The sequence below is a fragment of the Erithacus rubecula genome, assembly GCF_903797595.1.
Source record: "Erithacus rubecula genome assembly, contig: scaffold_335_arrow_ctg1, whole genome shotgun sequence".
Classification (NCBI taxonomy): domain Eukaryota; kingdom Metazoa; phylum Chordata; class Aves; order Passeriformes; family Muscicapidae; genus Erithacus; species Erithacus rubecula.
This window is the reverse complement of record NW_027635996.1, coordinates 38,074-59,310: the sequence shown is the minus strand read 5'-3', so window position 1 is coordinate 59,310 and position 21,237 is coordinate 38,074. Positions and strand designations below refer to the sequence as shown.

Here is a 21,237-nt window from a genome sequence, read left to right as displayed (position 1 = left end):
GACCCAGGTGTCACCAGCCCAGAGGAGCCCTTTTCTCTCAGAGCAGAACCTCTCTGGATGTGTCCCCACAACAGAATCCACGTCCCGGCCTCAGTAAAAACAGCCTCTTCCTTCTGCTGCAGGAAAGAGAAAGTGAAAATCTTGGGGGAGCACAGCCAGAGATCCTCATCCCCCACAGCGCCCCAACCACTACCTGCACACCCCAGTCCCCTTTTCCCCCTTTCTGGGATGGCCCATCTCTTACCTGCTCAGGTGTTCCCTGGGATGTGTGAGCCAGGAAAAGCCCAGGGGTGTGTGGGGCAGAGAGGCAGAACCTCTCAGGACAAGTCTGGGTGCCCCCCTGGCCATGAACACCCTGTGGGGGCTGTGCTGGGCACTGAGTCAGCCAAAATCTGAGACACCCTGTGAAGGAGTTGTGACCTGTGTGCCCACCCAGCCATTGCACATCCCTGTTTCCCCCGGGAACCAAATCATGATACCCCCGTTCTTTTGATCTCTCCTCCCCTCTCTTGGACAACAGTCCCAGCTCTCCCATTGCCCAGCACCACCATTGCCTTCATCCCATCCCAATGGCTGTTAGTTCCACCACAAACCCCTTCCTGAGGGTCCCTTTTTTCCCCTGACCCCCATGCCCTGGACACCCATCCCTGGCTCCCTGCAACACCTCAGACTCCAAATTCTGGCAAAACTCTGTCCCTACCATATTCCACCATCACCCTCACGTCTCACAAGATCCCTACCCTGCCCCCATCCTGTCCCCACCCTGCCCCCACCAAGAGCCACCTACACGTGAGGAGAAGACGTGACCTCGTTTCCTGTCCCTTCATCCCAAGAGCCGCCAGCCAGGGGACAGGTGGCCCCAGCAGTGAGTGACAGCCAGTGCCCATGGCCAGGGACACCGGGATGGCCGGGAAGGTGACGCTGCTCCTGTGGGGTGAGTGCCCCTGGGCACGGGCCTGACGCCCTGGGGATGGGCCCTGGTGAGGCAGAGAGCAGTGGGGAGGGGGCACAGGGGGGCTGTGGGGACCGCTGAGGCCCCCAAGGCCAGCAGAGCCAGGGCATGGGCATGTACTCCAGTGTGATCAGAGTCATGGGGTGGCCGTGGGGACTGAAACAGAGGAACTGGGATGTGAGGATGGAAACAGGATTGAGGTGTGGAGACAAGGATGTGGCCAAAGGAACCTTGGGGTCGGGGCAGCTGTTTGGGACAGGGAGACAGGGATGCAGGTACAAGGGCCACATTCCATGCAGATGGGGCATGGTGACAGGTGCCATGGGAATAGGATCACGGGCACAGGTCCATGGGGATGTGGCTGTGGGGACAGGTGCTTTAGGGCAGGGGGAGGTGACCTGTGCACACATGGGGCGTCCACAATGTCCCCATGTCCTGCCTCAGCCCAGGGTTACTTCAGTGTTTCTGTCCTCAAAACCTCCATGCTACACCAGTGCTCCTGTGGGGACAGTTTGGGGACAGACACAACACCAGGTCCCCCAGGTGCTGCTGTCCCCATGGTGCCAGCCCTACCCAGCCCTGTCCCTTCTCCCTTCCAGCCCAGACCCTCAGCCTCGCTGGTGAGTCCTCGGGGGATGCCATGTCCCTGCCCCGCTGTCCCCAGCCCCGTGGTGGCCCTGGCAGGCTGGTGTCTCCTGTCACCCGCAGGTGCCCAGAGCACCCAGCTCCTGGTGGAGCCCCCCTGGACGCGGGCGGTGCTGTGGGACCGGGTGACACTGACCTGCCAGGGCTTGGGGACCACCGGTTCCACCACCTGGTACAAGGACTGGCGGCGCTGGTGGCAGGAGGGACCCGACAGCTTCACTGTCACCGAGAGTGGCACCTACCAGTGTGAAAGACCCAGCAGTGGGCTCAGCTGCCCCGTGATGGTATCACAAGGTGAGTGGGGGATCTGAAATGCTCAGGGTGGCTCCCTGATAGGTCTGGTTGGGTTTCACTCGGTGAATGGATGCACATCCCTCGTGTGCTGAGAGCCTGTCCCCTGCACACAGGGATAGCTGTGTCACGGGGGTGGTCCTGCTGTCTCTGGGACCCTCCCATGCAGTGGATACTGCACCCAGATATCCCCGGTGCTGTTGCCACCCACTCTGGACCTGTCTCGGGCTCCTCAGTGTGACGCGACTCTCTGCTCCCACAGACTGGCTGGTGCTGCAGGTGCCAGCACGGGCACTGCTGGAGGGGGACACGGTGACACTGCGCTGCCGGGGATGGCAGGACAATCCTGTCACCAGGGTGCGATTTTACAAGGACGACAAGGAGCTGAGGGGGTCCCTGAAAAACACAGAGCTGTCCCTGTTGCCTCTGGAGATGCACAACAGCGGCCACTACCACTGTGGGGGCTTGGTGCGAGCAGGAGCAAAAGCGTCAGCACCGGTGACAGTGACAGTGCACAGTGAGCACCCCCACAGATGGAACCCCAATATCCTGACACCCCCAAAGCCACTTATCAGTGTACTCAGAACCACCGTCCCCACCCCCATTTTCTTCCCAGAGCTCAAGCCTGTCTTGGTGCTGGAGGGCCCCCCCGAGCTTGCCGAGGGGTCCCCCCTCAATCTCAGCTGCCTCAGCACCCACAGCCCCCTGCGGCCCCCAGCCCCCCTCCTGTACCGTTTCTACCGAGATGGGCAGTTGGTTGGGGGCCCGCAGGGGTCCCCGCAGCTCCTGGTGCCCGCTGTGGGGGTCTCCCACTCGGGGAATTACAGCTGCGAGGTGCGCTCCAAGGGGGGGGCTGTGCGGAAGAGCAGCACCCGGCTCAGCGTCACGGTGCGCAGTGAGTGCGGGGATGGGCACGGGGAGCCCCCACAGCCCTCACAGGTCTCCCATTCCTGCTCAACCCTCTGCGTGCTGCCCTGCCTTCTCAGCTCTCTCTCTGGTTCCCCACATCATCCTTGCTGGTTCCTGCATCCTCCACCAGATCCCCACAGTTCTTCCTGGGTGTCCCTCTCCCTCTCTGATGTCCCTCCATTGTCCATGGCCCTTCCATCACTGTCTGGGTCCCCAAAATCTTTCCTGTGCATCCCTTCACCTTTCACCTTGTGTCCCCTCTCTGAATATCCCATCCTTCCCTGGGGTTCCTTCCTTCCTTTTCGAAGCGTCCACCCCACTTCACCCCTTTCAGCCTCACTGAGATCCCCCCACCCCCTCTCTGATCCTCCCACTCTCTGAGTCTCTCACTCCCCCCTGCTGTTCCCCACTCTTCCCATGTCCCCAATCCCTCCTGTGTCCCCCTGCAGGGGTTCCGCCCTCAGGGGTGTCCATGTCCGTGCAGCCCCCCGGGGCACGGGTGGCAGTTGGGGACCACCTGGTGCTGAGCTGCACGGTGGCCATGGGGACAGGTCCCCTGTCCTTCTCCTGGCACCGGGGAGGCTTGGGGTCACCTCTAAGCAGAGGACCTGACCTGGAGCTGTGGAACCTTGGGGACAATGACAGCGGCCACTACCAGTGTCGGGTGAGCGATGGGGACAACGTGGCTGAGAGTGTCCCCCTGAATGTCACTGTCCTGGGTGAGTGGGGCCCCCAGACTGAAGTGACACCACCCAAAGCATTCCAATCCCCGCCTCACCAGGTGCCAGCCCTGTCTCTGTCCCTGCAGTGCCCGTGGCCAATGCCACCATCACTCCCGGTCCCCCGGCACTCCAGGTGTGCCCAGGTGACCCTGTGACCCTGCGCTGCTCGGTGCAGGTGGGCTCAGCCCCTGTCACCTTCACCTGGCTGCACAACAGGCACGAGGTGGCCCAGGGTCCCCTCCTGGAGCTTGGGGCCGTCGATGTGGGACATTCGGGCACCTACCAGTGCGTGGCCACCAACCAGTTGGGACAGGACGGGCACCGTGTGTTCCGGGCACTCAGCCCAGAGCTGGCCCTGGAGGAGACAGCACAGGGAACCACTGGACACCACTGGAGCACAGGTGGGGTCACACGGGGTCATTGGGATTGCAGGAGCCCTGCAGTGACAGGTGACCCTGATGTGTCCCTTCTGTCCCCACCAGTAGCCGCAGGCCTTGGCGGGTCCCTCCTCTTCCTTGTCCTGCTTGTAGGTGGAGCTGTGGGTTGGCACCGATGGAACAACATGGGTGGGTGACAATGGGGACAATCGGGGGCCCTGGGGACAATGGGGGCCATGGAATTGTGGGACTGATGGGGCGGCACCCACAGCCAGTGGCTTAAGCACTCAGAGTCTTTCCCAAAGTACTAAAGGGTTTGTGGGGGTGTTGGAGGCCTTACAGGGATTTTGTGGGTTCATACAATGGTCCTGGCTAGAATTTGGAGGTTGAGCCATTCTACCAGGCTTGACATTCTGGGGGCACAGAGCACTGGGGTGGTTCAGGGGTTCTGGGAGGCACCAGGGATGCTCAGGGGTCCTGGGGGAAATCGAGGGTGCAGTGGGGTTTCAGGATTCCTGAGAGGGGTCAGGGCCCTGGGGATCCCACAGTTACCTCTCTCCTCTTTCCTTTGCAGCTGATATGAAGCAGCAGGAAAGGTGAGTGGGGGGCTCAAATCACACTCTGGCCTTTGACCCCAACCCCCAATACCTCCTGTTCCCTCCCACACATCCCCTTTATTCCCTCAGGGCACCCCCACAGCTCTTGGCCTTTCCAGAGGAGGGGGAGGTGCTGTACACCCACGTCATGTGCACTAAGCAGACAGGGGGTGAGTCTGGGCTGGGAAACACGCAGAGGGACACGTCATCTATGAGTGTCCCCCTGCCCAGATGTCACAGTCAGTGTCTCTCACAGTGTCCCCCCGTGTCACCACACTCCAGGATCCCCAGGTGACCTACGCAGAGCTGCCAGCAACCCATGGGCGACCACAGGAATGCGGGGACATCTACGGGAATGTGCTGTGACACTTATGGCACTGGGGCCACTGGGGGAACTAGAAATCCCTGCCCCATGTGTTCCCTCCTCCTTGGTTCCCGTGGCTGCCCACTCTGCCCAGTATGCGGCCATGAATGAAAAGTCCCTATATGGGGTTGCCCAGAGCTTCCCATTCCAGTGCTCCCAGTTCCTCCAGGGTCTACCCATTCCTCCCCCATTGCCTTGGGGCACAGGATGTTTGTGCCTCTTATTGGACATAAAACACAGCATCTGAATTAACCCAGGAGAAATAGTGTTCTGTGTGTTTAGATCTGCAGGCTCAGCTTAGACCTAGGAGAGTCCTGGTCAGGCTGTTGAGCAGATTGTTGTCTTTGCAGCAGTTCTGGGGCTATCTCAGTGCCTTGGGGACAGGCACCAAACGATCAATTGCTGCATTTCCGGACTGGTTCCCTCACAGCTGCCCCTGCAGGGGGCTTTCCAGGCAGCCCTGCTCTGAAAACCATTAAAGGGCCTCACAGAGCCACTACTTGGGTTCACACTGGCTTTTGTGCTTTTTTCAGGGCTGAGCAAACCACAGCCAGGCCTTTTTTGGCCACAGAAAGAATTCCCACCCTTGCAGGAACTTGAAAGCTGTGAGAATCAAAGCCAAGGGGGCGGGACAGCCTCAGGTCCTGGCTGCCCCTGGGGCTGGCCAGAGCAGGGCTGGCCAATGCCCATCCCTGTGCAGTGGCCAAGGGGAGAAGCTCCACAAGAACATCCTGGCAGCCAAAAAACTTCTTGTGGGCAAAGCTGGGGGCATCTGAGCTTCAAAATGTGTTCAGTTCTGCCAGAGTAGCCCAAAATCCCTGGGAGAGGCAGCAGAGCCGTGTATTTGGGCACAGGGGTGGTTCAGCAGCACAGGTGACCTTTAGGAACCCCTGCCATAATTACAACAGCTCATTAAGGCTCTGCTGCTCCCTCTCCTCCTCCCCCTGTGGCTGCTGTGTCAGGATCAGCAGTGGCACTGGAAGAGCAGCAGCTCCAAACGTGCTCTGGAGCCCCTGAGGAGCCCTGGCAGTGTCAGCAAGGAGCACCTACTTTCCTCAACATGCCAGGGGAATTCAGCATTCCCAGAGCTGCTGTGCCAGGGCTGAAGGAGGAAAAGGCAGTGAGAGGATGAGGGTTTTCAGGAATTGTGGTGGAAAGGCACGAGAGGTTCTGTTGTGGGCCTGAGACCTGCCTGGGGTTGGGTGCTGCCTTCCTTGCGTTCCCATCAGGGAGAGCGGTGGCGGGTGTTGCGCAGGGTGTGTGCCTGGGCCGGGACACTGCTCCGCTGCCAGCGGGCACCAGGATCCAAGCTGCTGCCTTCGTCTCTTCTGCCCGGGCACTGCCGGTGCTGGTGCCGGCACCGATTGGTGCAAAGCGTGAGTTTGGCAAAGGAGCGATTTGGGCTCGTCCCTCCCACCCGAGGCCGCCATGGCCCCTGAGGGGTTGGAGCTGGCACCGGGCGCCCCCTGCTGGGCGGGAGTGCTCCCTGCAGCGCCCCCTGCTGGGCGGGAGTGCTCCCTGCAGCGCCCCCTGCTGGGCGGGAGTGCTCCCTACATCGCCCTTTACTAGCTGTGGCCAGAACTGCACCAAGGATGAACAAACAGCCCAGAGCTGGTTCGATATTTTTTGTCTTGTCTTGGTGTTTGTTCTGTTCTGTTCTATAAATTTCCAAAGAATTACCTGTTGCTCCTTTTCTTAAATTTTTACCTGGAAGCCCCATAATTGCAACAGTTATAAAAATTTGGAAGGATGGGTTCTCTTTCCATTCCAGGAAGGTTCCTGCTTTCCTTGGCAGATGTTTTTCTCTTAAACCAAGACAGTTTCCAACTCGTGGGTTCCAGCATGAATGGGGCAAATACTCAAAGAGAAGACACGTTCAGACACTTGGCCACCTCATGCTCTGCCTTTAAAGCCCTGGGGCCTTCAAGGCCCGTATTCCAAGGTGGAACTCCTGGTCACTTGGCCACTCTGGAGATGGGTTTGGCAGAGCATCCCACTGTCCTCAGTGTGCCATGGCTGACAGACTGACTGACACACAGGGCCTTGTGTCACCAAAAGCAAGGCCTAAACCAGCCCTGCCAAATTCAGGTGTTCCAAAATGTCTTGAGACATCCAATTTCTCCTGTCCCTAACACCCCACCCTGTGCCATAGCCTGATCCCCACTGCTCTGGAAAAGGAAGAGTCTCTGGAACACCTCCAGGGCATTTGTGACATCATCGCATGGAGAATACGGCAGAGGAGGGGTTTGAGACAGGGCAGAAGGGAATCCTGAGCACTGGCTTCTAGTGGCAGCCCAACATTGCAGAATCCCGTTCCTAAAGCTCAACAGAGCTGAACAAAGAAACACCACCATTGCCAGCTGAACCAAAAAGCTGCATTTTGGTGCCAATAAGAAGACAACAAGTCCTGTGTTCCCCAGGCACTGGGAGCAAGATTAGGAGCTGTGGGTGTACTGGGGGTGCTGAGAGGGGCATTGCAGAGTTGCTGGGAGCACAGGGGTATTGGGAGGGAGAATGAGAATCCCATGGATATACTGGGAGCAATGGAGAGGCACTGGGAGGGGAAATAGGGAGCCCTTGGTGGTACTGGGAGCACAGTAGGGAGGGAATGGGGCAGTGTCTGAGAATTCTGGGAGCACTTGAATATGGAATGGGGAGCCATATATGCAATGGGGGTGAGGAAGCCCTTGGGGGTTTTGGGGGCGTGGGGAGCTTTAGTGCCCCTGTGCTGCTTCACCCGTGACCCCCCACTTGTACCCTCCTACCCGTGAATGTTGGGCTCCAATGGGAGCAGTACGGGAGACAAACGTGTGTGACTGCCACATGATGGGGTTACCCCAGTACCCCCAGTGCTCCAAGTGCAACCAGTGCCCCAGTCCCATCTGTGCCCAGAGTGTCACAGCACATTCCCATAGATGTCCCCGCATTCCCGTGATTGCCCATGGGTTGCTGGCAGCTCCGCGTAGGTCACTTGGGGATCCTGGAGTGTGGTGGCACGGGGGGACACTGCAAGAGACACTGGCTATGGCCTCTGGGCAGGGGGACACTCATGGGTGACATGTCCCTCTGCGTGTATCCCAGCCCGGACTCACCCCCCGTCTGCTTGGTGCTCTCGACGTGGGTGTACAGCACCTCCCCCTCCTCTGGGGGGGCCGGGGGTTGCGGGGGGACCCTGAGGGAATAAATGGGATGTGTGGGTGGGAGTGGGAGGTCCTGGGGGTTGGGGTCAAAAGCCAGAGTTTGGTGTGAGCATCACACTCACCTTTTCTGCTGCTTCCTGTCAGCTGCAAATGAAAGAGGGGAGGGGTGACTGTGGGGTCCTCAGGGATCCAAAACCTCTCAGGGATCCTCAAACCCCACTGCACCCTCAATATCCCCCAGCAACCCTGAGCTTCCTTGGTGACTCCAGAACCCCTGAATCACTCCAGTGCTCTGGACTTCCTCAGCCTCCAGAAGCTCAAGCCTGGCAGGGAGGGGACTCTCCAAATTCCTCCAGGATCACTGAAAGATTCCCTCAAATGCTTGCAAGGCCAACACCACTCCAAATCCTTCAGGTCCTTGAGCAAAGGTCCTGAGCACTCAGCACAGCCCATGGCAGGGACTGTGGATGCCATACCATTATCCCCACATTTAGGTGATCCCATAGCTCTCCCGGGGCCCCCATTGTCCCCATTGTCACTCACTCATGTTAATCCTCCGGTGCCAGCCCACAGCTCCACCCACGAGCAGGACCAGGAATAGGAGGCACCCGCCAAGGCCTGCAGCCACTGCTGGGGACAAAAGGGACACATCAGGGTCACCTGTCACTGCAGAGGTCCTGCAATCCCAGTGACCCCATGTGACCTCACCTCTGTTCCAGTGTCCCTGTGGTGTCGCAGGCACTGTGGGGACAGAGAAAGGGCTGAAGCCAGGAGGAGGGGCTGGCACACTGTGGCAGGGGATGAGGGAGTCTGCATGGTGGCACCTGGAGACAGAGGGGTTCCCTCACCCAGGACACTGTCCTCGTGGTGCTGGGGGTCATCATGTGGTGTGGTATGATGGCATGTGATGGATGAGGGGTGGAGGATGAGGATGAGGTGAGGGTGGGATGAGGGATGCTGTGTCCAAGGAGGGGGATGGTTGTCACCTGGTGATGGGGTGGATGGAATGGCATGGGTGGGATGTGATGGATGCCATGAGGTATATCAACAGGGGCATCAAACCCAGTGCCAAGGGTCTCAGAGCCCTGGGAGGGTCACGTTCAGCAGGGGGAATGTGACCTGATGTGCAGAGGGGGATGTGACAGATGGGTTAGGGACGCATGGCTTGGATGTCCTGAGTGGGGACACCTGGAGCCAGATGGTCCCAGTTGCCCTGGTCTGTGACACCCAGTGGTGGGGGCTGTGAGCTGGGCTGGGCTGGGCTGGGACTGATGGGGGGGACGAGGTGGAATGGGAATGTGTGGAATCTGGGATGCTGTGGATAGGGTCACCCCCAGCCCAAGGGTCCCACTCACCCAGGACTGTGACGTTCAGTGTGGGGCTCTCGACCACATTGTCCCCATCGCTGACTCGGCACTGGTACTGGCCGCTGTCATTGTACCCAACATGCCGAAACTCCAGGCAGGGGCCAGTGCTCAGCGATGTCCCCATGCCCCCCCAGTGCCAGGAGAAGGACAGGGGACCTGTTCCCATGGCCACCGTGCAGCTCAGCACCAGGTGGTCCGCAACTGCAACCTGTCCCCCGGGGGGCTGCACTGACAGGGACACCCCCGAGAGCGGGACCCCTGCAGTGGGACACAGGAGGGATTGGGGACATGAGAGGTGTGGGAGAAACCAGGGAGCAGTGAGGGAATCAGGGAGAGGGAGGATCAGAGAGGGGAGGGAGGAACCCAGTGAGGAAGAAGGTGGTTCGGAGACCGGGGGGGGGGGGGGGGACGACACATGGAAAAGGTTGAAGGGAAGATTATGGCGATGCAGAAAAGGATGGTGGGACCTGTGGACAATGGAGGGACCCCAGCAATGGATGAAGGCAACAGGGAAAGCAATGCAGGGACCCAGGAAGAGAGCTGAGCACGGTGGCACACAGAGGGTTGAGCAGGGATAAGAGGTTTCAGAGGGCTGTGGGGGCTCCCCGTGCCCATCCCCGCACTCACTGTGCACCGTGACGCTGAGCCGGGTGCTGCTCTTCCGCACGGCCCCCACCTCGGAGTGCACCTCGCAGCTGTAATTCCCTGAGTGGGAGACCCCCACGGCGGGCACCAGGAGCTGCGGGGACCCCTGCGGGCCCCCCACCAACTGCCCGTCCCGGTAGAAGCGGTACAGGAGGGGGGCTGGGGGCCGCAGGGGGCTGGGGGTGCTGAGGCAGCTGAGATTGAGGGGAGACCCCTCGGGGAGCTTGGGGGGACCCTCCAGCACCAAGACAGGCTTGAGCTCTGGGAATGACATGGGGGTGGGGACTGTTACTAAGAGTCCACTGAGAAGTGGCTTTGGGGGTGTCAGGATATTGGGGTTCCAGCCGTGGGGGTGCTCACCGTGCACTGTCACTGTCACCGGTGCTGACTGTGACATTCCTGAGTCCAGCCAGCCCCTGCAGTGGTAGCAGCCGCTGTCGTTCAGCTGCAGGGGTGACAGGGACAGCTCGGTGCCCCCTGGGGACTCCATAAGTTCCTTCTCGTCCTTGTAAAATCGCACCCTGGTGATAGGGTTGTCCCACCAGCCCCGGCAGCGCAGTGTCACCGTGTCCCCCTCCAGCAGCGCCCGTGCTGGAACCTGCAGCACCAGTAGCTCTGTGGGACAGGAGGGTCTCGTCACACTGAGGAGCCAGAGATAGGTCCAGAGTGGGTGCCCATGGCACCAGGGAGATCTGGCTAGAGTGTCCATTGCACGGGAGACTCCTTAGGATACCAGGAGCAGTCCTGTGACACAGCTGTATCCACGGCTATCCCACCACACTGGGATGCACTGGGATGCACTAGGATCTCCCTGTGTGCAGGGGACAGGCTCTCACCACATGAGGGGTGTGAGGCCACCCACAGAGTGGAGCCCACCCAGACCTATCTGGGAGCCACCCTGATCATTCCAGATCCCTCCTCACCATTTGACACCACTATGGCTGGGCTGGGACCACTGCCGTGTCTGTCACATTTGTAGGTGCCACTCTCGGTGACAGTGAAGTTATTGTTTGTCGTCTGCCACGAACGCTGCTTGTCCTTGTACCAGATGGTGGCACCGGCGGTCCCCGAACCCAGGCAGGTCAGTGTCACCCGGTCCCACAGCACCGCCGGTGTCCAGGGGGGCTCCACCAGGAGCTGGGTGCTCTGGGCACCTGCGGGTGACAGGAGACACCAGCCTGCCAGGGCCACCACATGGCTGGGGACAGCAGGGCAGGGACATGGCATCATGTGAGGACTCACCAGCAAGGCCGAGGGTCAGGACTGGAAGGGAGAAGGGACAGAGCTGGGTGGGGGTGGCCCTGAAGGGACAGCAGCACCTGGGGGATCTGGTGTCGTGTCTGTCCCCAAACTGTCCCCACGGGAACACTGGTGTAGCATGGAGATTCTGAGGACAGGACACCTCAGTCACCTTAAGCTGAGGCAGGACATGGGGACACTGTGGACACCCCATGTCTGAACACGTCGCCTCCCCCAGCCCTACAGCACATGTTCCCCTGGCCACATTCCAATGGCTCTGTCCCTGTGATCCCATTCTCATGGCACTGGTCCCCATGCCCCTTCTACATGGGATGCAGCCCTTGTCCCTGTCCCTGCATCCCTGTCTCCCTGTCCCTATCTCCACAGCCGCCCCAGTTTCAAGATTCCTTTTGCCACACCCTTGTCCCCACATCTTGATCTCCTTGTTCCCATCCCCACATCCCAGTTCCCCTGTTCCTGTCTCCACAGCCACCCCACAGCTCTTGTTACACTGGGCTCCATGCCCATGCCCTGGCTCTGCTGTCCTTGGGGACAACAGGGGACCCCACAGCCCCCCTGTGCCCTTTCCCCACTGCTCTCTGCCTCACCAGGGCCCATCCCCAGGGTGTCAGGCCCGTGCTGGGGCACTCACCCCACAGGAGCAGCGCCACCTTCTCTACCATCCCGGTGTCCCCGGCCATGGGCACTGGCTGTCACTCGCTGCTGGGGCCACCTGTCCCCTGCCTGGCGGCTCTTGGGATGAAGGGACAGGAAGCGAGGTCACGTCTCGTCCTCATATGTAGGTGGCCCTTGGTGGGGGCAGGGTGTGAACAGGATGGGGGCATGGTGGGGACCTTGTGGGACATAGGGGTGATGGTGGGACATGGTGGGGACAGGATGTTGCTGGAATTTGGAGTCTGAGGTGTTGCAGGGAGCCAGGGATGGGTGTCATGGCATGTGGCTCACAAGGCTGGAGGTGCAGAGGGAAAAAAGGGACTCTAGAGAATGGGGGTTGTGGGGGAAGAAGCAGCCCATGGGATGGGATCAAGGCAATGGTGGTGCTGGACAATGGGAAAGCTGGGGTGGGGGTCCCCAGTGAGGAGATACCAAGAGAACAGGGGTATCATTGTTTGGTTCCCAGGGGGTCGCAGGGTTGGGACAGTGGCTGGGTGGGCACAGGGGTCACAGATCTTGCATGGGATGCCTCAGATTTTGGGCTGACTCAGAGCCCAGCACAGCCCCCACATGGTGCTCAGGGCCAGGGGGCACCTCAGGCTTGTCCTGGGAGGTTCTGGCTCTGTGCCCCACACACCCCTGGGCGTTTTCCTGTCCCCTCATTTCCTGGTTCACACATCCTAGAAAACACCTGAGCAGGTAAGAGATGGGCCATCCCAGAAAGCGGAAAAGGGGACTGGGGTGTGCAGGTAGTGGTTGGGGCGCTGTGGGGGATGAGGATCTCTGGCTGTGCTCCCCCAAGATTTTCACTTTCTCTTTCCTGCAGCAGAAGGAAGAGGCTGTTTTTGCTGAGGCCAGGATGTGGATTCTGTCCTGGGGGCCACATCCAGAGAGGTCCTGCCCTGAGGGAAAAAGGCTCCTCTGGGCTGGTGACACCTGGGTCTTGTCTTGGGGTCTTGTCCCAGGGGCTCCTTATTCTGGAGGTGCCACATCCTGGGGATTCCTGTCCCAGAGGTGGTTCCCTGTCCTTCTCCTGGCACCAGAGAGGGCTCAGGGGCACCACTGGGCACTGGCCCCCGCCTTGAGCTGAGGCATGCTGGCGACAATGCCAGCAGCCACTACCAGTGTGGACAGCATGGCCGAGAGTGTCCCACTGAATGTCACTGTCCTGGGTGAGTGGGACCCTCAGGCTGGGGGTAAGCTGATCCACAGCATCCCCAATGGGTGACTGCTAAACACGACCATAAGTCACTGTCCCGGATATCAGGCTCTCTATGAAAGGCACGTCTCCAGGTGCCACCTTGCACAGGCTCCAACATCCCCCCATGTGACACTCCCTCACCCCATTCCCTGCCCCTACTCACTGACGCTGCCCTCTCACCCCTCACTCCCTGCCCCTCACCCCTTACTCCCTGACCCTCACCCCTCTTCCCAGCCCCTCCCCCCAGCCTCAGCCCTGTCTGTGTCCCACAGTGCCCATGGCCAATGCCACCATCACCCCCGGTCCCCCAGCACTCCAGGTGTGCCCAGGTGACCCCGTGACCCTGCGCTGCTCGGTGCAGGTGGGCTCAGCCCCTGTCACCTTCACCTGGCTACATGACAGGCACGAGGTGGCCAGGGGTCCCCTCCTGGGCTTGGGGCCGTCGATGTGGGACATTCGGGCACCTACCAGTGTGTGGCCACCAACCAGCTGGGACAGGACGGACACCGCGTGTTCCGGGCACTCAGCCCAGAGCTGGCCCTGGAGGAGACAACACAGGGAACCACTGGACACCACTGGAACACAGGTGGGGTCACTCGGGGTTCCTGTGTGGGTCTGGGATCCCTGGATCACAGATGACCCTGGTTCACACTCACTGTCCCTGACAGTGACACAAATGGAACAGGGCACAGGAGAGGAACTCATGAGGTAACTGCGATTGCAGAACCTCTGGGGTAAGCCCCGTGACCCCAGTGTGTCCCCTCTTTTTCCTGCAGAGGCTCGTTGGCATTTCCTGCATTGGTCGTTGGGTCCCTGTTGTTCCTGGTCCTGCTCATTGTGGTCTTTCACTGGTGGATCCACATGGGTAGGTGACAGTGGGGGCAGGAGTCCTGCAGAGTGCTGAGAAGGCCCCAGAAAAGGGGGGGCAGCGCCAACAGCCCCTGACTTGGGAGGGGCTGAGCTCCCAGTAACCTTGGCTCAGGGCCCTGGGGTGTCTGGGGAGGTGCTGAAGGGTCATGCAGGGATGTTGTGGGTTCTATTAGCGCTTTTTGGGGAATTCAGAGGGTGCTCCTCCCTGCCAGGCTTGGGGTTCTTTGGGCTCAGGGTGTTGGGGCAGTGGGGAAGTTCAGGTTTTCTGAGGAGCATCAGGGATACTGGGGACCCTGGAGGGAATTGAGGGTTTCCAAGAGTGGATGGGGAATCAAAGTCACCCCTCCAGGTCTGCTTTGCCAGTGACAGGAAGTACCAGGAAAGGTGAGTGCAGGCTCTGACCAGGATTTGGGCTTTTCCCCAAACCCTCAGGACCTCCCATCCCCTTCCACACACTCTCTTATTCCCTCAGGGGCCCCCCACTGGAGGATCCTCAGGCGACCTACATGGAACAGCAGGGGCCACATGGGCAACCTTGGGAACCCAGTGACATCTATGACAATCTACAGCAAAATTGTGACACTCTGGGAAGGGGGAGGCACTGGGTGACACGGGGAGCTCTCTCCATGGCTCCTGTGGTTGCCCATCCTTCCAAGAGAGGTGGTCATGAGCCAGGAGAAGGCTACTCAGGGCACCCTGTGCTTCCCATTTCCTCTCCCTGTACCCCCAGGAGCTCCCCCATCCCCTTGCCTGTGCCTGCAGTGTGAAAAATGAGGTTCACTTTCCTGGCATATGTTAAAACGCTTAATAAAAAAAGTCAAGTAGAAGACAAAAAACAATAAAGCAAAAGATTCTTCATTCAAGTACACGAAGTTCAACCAAGAGCACACACTAACTCATAAAAGACTTCCCTAAATGCATCAACATGTTGAATATTCATAAACCTAAATGCATTAATCAAAATCTTCCCCAACCTGTAAATCAGCTTTTATTGTGGCCCCATAATTTCCTTCCCTGGAGTTTTGGTTTTTGTCATCCCTGTCTTCATCCATACAGGATAATCCAAGAATATGAAGAAATTCCTGGTAATCTTTTTACCATTCTCTGAGTTACTTAGTGTGAGGGTCCGTCCGAGCCTCTCATCTGTTTCTGCCCAACGACCCTCGCCTGAGCCCTGCGCTGGCCAGGGATGGGAGGAACGCCAAGTGACTGTTCCGCAGGTGATGCCTACCAGGACTGGTTTCTCATGACAACTAGTCACAGGGCACTGACTCAACAAAGCTCCCACAGATGGAAGAACAATGGACTGGTCAGTATGGGCTGCCCTGCATGTGTTCATGACGACAAAAATAGTTTGGTGTGCCTTGAAGCGTCCTATTTCCACCTGTTCCTCAGCGCAACGAGCTCCACATACAATAGTCCATAAATCTTCCCACCTTTTGGCCAGAAGCCACTCGCTTTGGGAAAGGACTATAATAGTGACTTTCGCAAAGGAGATCCCCGAGATCTCCCCAGACGGCAACGGACATCTATTGGCTGCTCCACGAGGATTCGTCTGCCCGTCTTGGTAGCTATAATCCCGACACCCCTTTCTCTCTCTCTCTCTCTCTCTCTCTCTGTCCCACTATCGCATTTTGGTTGGCACTAAATAAAGTGCATTTCTGTAGAAGTAAACTGGTTTTGTCCCCTGCTGTGTCTTTTGCGCTCTAAGATCCATAAAAGAACCAGTCACGACTCACTCCTGAATTGAGCGGACCGTGACATCTTTGGCGTAGTTGGCAACTGGATTCCCGATACTGGGGGAGTTGGGGGTTTCTGTGCACTTTGTACCAGGGGAAGACCTGTGCCATTTCAGCTGCACCTAGCCTGTCAGTGCCGTAAGGACTGAACAGTGTTAGAAAGCAAGGGAGGTGGTATTGGGTTCTTCCCGCAATCTGGACACAGACCCAGGTGGATAATCAACTCCATTTCAGTTATCGGAGAATTTTTTGAAAGGATCTCAGCTGAGCAAAAGATGGGACTTGTGTTTTTTGTTGTTTGCTACTTGGTGTAGTCGAGGAGACATCCATTGTGAAACTAAAGAGAACCTCCCAAGCGGTTTGGTCTCCTCAGCCACCCAGGGATGACAGGGGGTTGTCCCCAGCAGAAGTCTGGGTGACAAGTGTTTAGCTTCCTGAAGTGCTTTTTCCCCCTCACACATTGTTTGCTGCTTGGTGTAGTCGAGGAGACACCCATTGTGTAACTAAAGTGAACCTCCCAAGCAGTTTGGTCTCCTCAGCCACTCAGGGATGACAGGGGGTTGTCCCCAGCAGAAGTCTGGGTGACAAGTGTTTAGCTTCCTGAAGTGGTTTTTCCCCCTCGCACATAATCGTAACTCAGAAGTTACAGTTGTTGTATAATTATTGTATTTGACTACTTGGGATCGCAAAGAGACAAGTGGTTTTTGTAGTTAAGTTAGTACCTCCCAAGTAGTGTGTCTCTTCACCCGCTCCAGGGAAGAGAAGGGATTCACAGTTTCAGCTGTGATTTTTGTGTAACTTTAAGTGTGTCTCCCTGAGAGTGGTTTTAGTCCCTTCGTAAAAATGTCTGAAAATGGTAAAGCTTCATTTTACGCTTTACTATCTAAGTATAATGCCAGACCCTCCCAAGGGGGGGAAGATTGGGACACACAGTAATTGGTTTAATTTAGAAAATGTGATTGATAGGATACATTCTTTGCAACATGAAACAAAATTCAAACTGAGCAAGAAAAATAAAACCACACTTTGCTCAGTTCCAGGCGCTTGTCTTTCAGCTGCTCTAGAATCTCGTTTTAAACGAGTGAGTGAGGAAAGTGCAGTGATAGACTCCTTGCAAAACCTGGTAGAAGCTTTGCAAAAGCTATTACAGGAGAACACAAACCAACTACAGGAGGAAAGAAATCAAGTACAAACTCTGCAAAACCAACTAGAACAGAAAAGAAATCAAGTAAAAACTCTGGAAAACCAACTAGAACAGAAAACAAATCAAGTAGAAACTCTAGAAAACCAACTAGAGCAGGAAAGAAATCACAACCATTTCCTACAACTATCACATGCCTCACAACATGCAGATACACCTAATGATACAGAAGAAAAGAAAACATATCACATAAAGCAGATATACCCACAAAGAGAACTAGTACATGTACAAAATAGTGGGGAAAATTGCTGCTCTAAAATGAGACCTCTCGTTAAAACAGAATATAGATACCTGAACAACGAGGATTTTGACTCCCACATAACCTCCAAAGAAATACCATACACTGCTACTGAATTGGCCAAATTAAAGAAAGAATACTCACGTCTCCCACAAGAATCTGAGACCGAGTATGTCTTTAGAGTTTCACTCACTGGAGGAGATCAAATTAAATTAAGTGAACAAGAAGCCAGTGGGTACTGGGGGCCTGGAGTTTTCTTAACAACTGGAAATGCTCGTGTTCCACGGTCTCTGACACAGCATGCAGCCTACTGGGCTGGGGGACATAGCCCCCTAGAAAGAGGTGATCCTCTAGCCATAACTGGCACCCCAGACCAACTCCTAAAAAACATTCAAAAAGCTGCCTGCTTGCAAATTATACATGAAATAAAATTCACTGCTGGTTATAAATCACCTATGCAACTACCTGTAAATGTAAAACAATACCCTCTTCTCTCTGGTGCCAAAGTAAAGATCAAACTGGTTATACAGGAATTGCAAAACTCCCCTATATGGCCAATCCAAAAACCCAAACGTGACACTGTAGCTGTGTACCAATACATACATGATGTATTGATAGGAGGAGAAGAAAAAGAAGAAGTGAGGGATGTGCAACAGAAAATAATTTCACACCTAGAAAGTCCTAACTTGCAAATTGCCTCAGAGAAAATTCAAAAAGCTTCTCAGGAAGTGAAGTACTGGAAGACAGCCACTACTGGGACTGCCCCCCCCTGACAGAGTGGCCCAGAAATCCTCAGTAACAGAAGGAACTGTAAAAAATCTGGCAATAACAGAAACTGAGAACTTGGGCAACAGTGATGACAAACCTGCCTCAGTAATTAAAGTAGCCTCTGCTTTCTCCCCCAAACAATCTTTGTTCACTAATTCTTTGTTCACTAATGCTTCTGCTGAGCAAATTGTTGCTGGGAGACGGGGTGATACTTGGGTTGGAGTGCTGATGGTTATTTGGGGTATTTTCCAGCTTGAAGTGCAGAGTGCCTCCTTTGTTTGCAACTACACTGACTCTTATGCTGTGTTCAAAGGAGGTACAGAGTGGCTTCCTTCTTTGCAGCAAAATGATTGGGAAGTTAACAGAATTTCTGTCTGCATAGTTCCATCATTTTAACCTCCTGCCTCTTTGTGGCAGATTCTGTTGTGTTTACTTTTCACAGAATAACGCCATGGAACGTGAAGATTAATTGCTGAATCCCTCATTGAACCTGTATACAGTTATAGCACAGGACCTTACAGCTGTGTTTTATTTTGTGAAAATTCAAAATCAAAATTGAACTGTTGTACAATTTTTCCAAAAAAATTATGTGTAGGAAAACAATACAAAATATAAAGGGGAGCTCAATGTTAATGTTGTAACACCTACTACCCAACCACCGGTTATACTGAGCCTGAAAATTTTTGAAATTGGGCCTTATGTAATTAAGAAAACTGGCCAACAGCAAATATTGTTTAATTCGGCATGGTCTTTTAAACAAGTCAAATTGCCAATGCAAAACAATGTCTCAGTAATTCAGCCAACTTGTTCACTTTTTCTTGGCGTGGACAAACAACCTGGTTGCAAAACTAGGATGATTCTTTCAAGAAACAAACAGGAAAAATAACCGGTGTTGTGGGAACAGGATTGGGAATTTTAAATAGCATTGATTCAGAGGTATCAATGAACAAATTGGTTGCCACCACCAGAGACCTGACCAAATTGAAAAAACCTCTGCAGTCCTCTTTAACAGCCCTGGGGATGCAACAGTGGTTATTCTCAAACATTTTACCGGATTGCGAAAAGGCAAATGTAAATTATCGCAAACTGATAATTGATGCTCTTGGTACTGCTCAAAACAACATCTCCTTAGCTCTCAGCTGTATCCAGGCACAGCTTTGGATGCAAACAGTTGTTGCCTCAATTATAAGGGAAGGGGAAGAAGGCATCTTCCCTACTGAAAACCAGACAATAATTTGGGACAATGCTAATGATTTTGAAAGGAAGTTTCAGTCCTGGTGGAATTTGGTAAACTTTACCTACAACCCCAGCACAAACACAGCCACAGCCTTTGTGCTGACAATACGCAACGCTTCAGTGCATTTGATATACCCCATCATTGCATTAGGATTGAATCACCATGGAACTATTCTCTATCCTTTCGAGCATAGAGAATGGGCCCGTCAAATTGGTGAGAAATGGCAAACTGTTAATTTGGAATCTTGCGTTGTTCGGGAGCAACTGGGTTTCATTTGTGAAAGCAATGCTATTGTGGCCCAAGACATCTGTTTAGACACAGAGCAAAATATCTGTCATTTTGAAATACACCTTGATGAGACTCCTGCAACAGTGCTGGTGTACATAGGAAATGGATGTGTGTGTGTAAGAACTGCTTGCAACTCAGTGTTTGTAGAAAATGTAACAGTGCATCTAAAAAATCATGTAAATTTTTGTGTTTGTAATTTTACCACAATCATTGGCTGTGACTTTTCTTATACTGTTCCAGTTATGTTTCATCACCTTTTGCAATCCAATTTTACACTGATTCATCAGTTAGTGCCTGCTCCCATCGGGATGAACCTCACTTTGATTAAACAATTGTTGCTTCACCAGGACTTAATTGGGATCTTGGAAAAAATCAAGAAAAATGGGCAGAAGACCCTGGTGACAGTTCATCATGATGTGAGAGAAATACATCAGGTTTTAGAAAGGGTAAAAGGGGATGCTGAACTCAGGTGGTGGGATACTCTTTTTGGGTGGTCACCTACTGGTACCAGCATCCTAAACAAATTGTGTCCTCCCATTGTTTTGCTTTTGATTTTGGTTTTGATCAGTTTTGTTTTGTCAGTCATTTTGTACATCCTGAATTGGAGAATGGTAAAACGGCTGACACAATTGGCATCAACAATGAAAGCACATAATTTGATCACTACTCCATCTGCTAAAGATACCATTAAATTTATTGACACCAGACAAATTACACGAGCAGTAAAAGTCAGGCCTTTAGAAGCAAACTGATTATAATTGTTTGTTATGATTGGTATGATTAGTTTTAGTAATGTTAAGCTTTTGACTGAAAATGGTTTTGGAAAATAATTGTTTTAATCATAAAAACATATTATAATGAATACTGATTTGTTTTAATTTTAATTGTTTTAATTTTAATTGTTTGAATGTTATTTCATTGATTTTGTTTTAATGCTAATTGTTTGAATTTTAATTATTTGAATGTTATTTCAATTATATTGTTTTAATTGTTTGAAAGATATTTTGGCTAATATCATTGTGATTTGTTTGAAAAATTGTTTTAATCAATTTTGTTGTGATTATTTTGCTTTATTATTTTACTGTTTATTTCCTTTTCCTTTTCCTTTTCCTTTTCCTTTTCCTTTTCCTTTTCCTTTTCCTTTTCCTTTTCCTTTTCCTTTTCCTTTTCCTTTTCCTTTTCCTTTTCCTTTTCCTTTTCCTTTTCCTTTTCCTTTTCCTTTTCCTTTTCCCTTTTCCTTCTTATCCCCATTTTTTTGTTTTCCCTTTTCCTGTTCCCTGGATGTGCTACCAAGGGCGGGTCCTGAAGATGCTACAATGTCACAACATGATGCTGATGGAGTTTCTCAGCGACGCTCGTTGGTCACAGGGTGATGTGAGAGTCCGTCTGAGCCTCTCGCCTGAGGCCTGCGCTGGCCAGGGATGGGAGGAACGCCAAGTGACTGTTCCGCAGGTGATGCCTACCAGGACTGGTTTCTCATGATAACTAGTCATGGGGCGCTGACTCAACAAGCTCCCACAGATGGAAGAACAATGGACTGGTCAGTATGGGCTGCCCCGCGTGTGTTCATGACGACAAAGATGGTTTGGTGTGCCTTGAAACGTCCTGTTTCCACCTGTTCCTCAGGGTAACGATCTCCACATACAATAGTCCATAAATCTTACCACCTTTTGGCCAGAAGCCACTCGCTTTGGGAAAGGACTATAAAAGTGACTTTCGCAAAGGAGATCCCCGAGATCTCCCCAGACGGCAACGGACATCTATTGGCTGACT

At 54.3% G+C, this 21,237-nt stretch overlaps 1 protein-coding gene and 1 long non-coding RNA gene across 2 annotated transcripts in view; both read left to right on the top strand.

Moving 5' to 3' along the window:
* LOC306816018 overlaps window positions 1–1,764 on the top strand; it is a 16,665-nt gene extending 14,901 nt beyond the window's left edge. The window contains exon 3 of the long non-coding RNA XR_013777555.1: window positions 1,661–1,764. This is a non-coding gene — a long non-coding RNA (uncharacterized lncRNA). The remainder of the gene's footprint in view (window positions 1–1,660) is intronic.
* LOC306816019 (Fc receptor-like protein 2) overlaps window positions 1–4,858 on the top strand; it is a gene marked incomplete at its 3' end in the record, with an annotated part of 35,946 nt that extends 31,088 nt beyond the window's left edge. The window contains exons 2-6 of the mRNA XM_079332520.1: window positions 3,247–3,516; window positions 3,606–3,842; window positions 4,471–4,492; window positions 4,583–4,662; window positions 4,749–4,858. Of these exons, the coding sequence (XP_079188646.1) occupies window positions 3,270–3,516; window positions 3,606–3,842; window positions 4,471–4,492; window positions 4,583–4,662; window positions 4,749–4,858 (696 nt within the window). The 5' untranslated portion in view covers window positions 3,247–3,269. The remainder of the gene's footprint in view (window positions 1–3,246; window positions 3,517–3,605; window positions 3,843–4,470; window positions 4,493–4,582; window positions 4,663–4,748) is intronic.
* Between the last annotated feature and the right edge of the window lie 16,379 nt (window positions 4,859–21,237).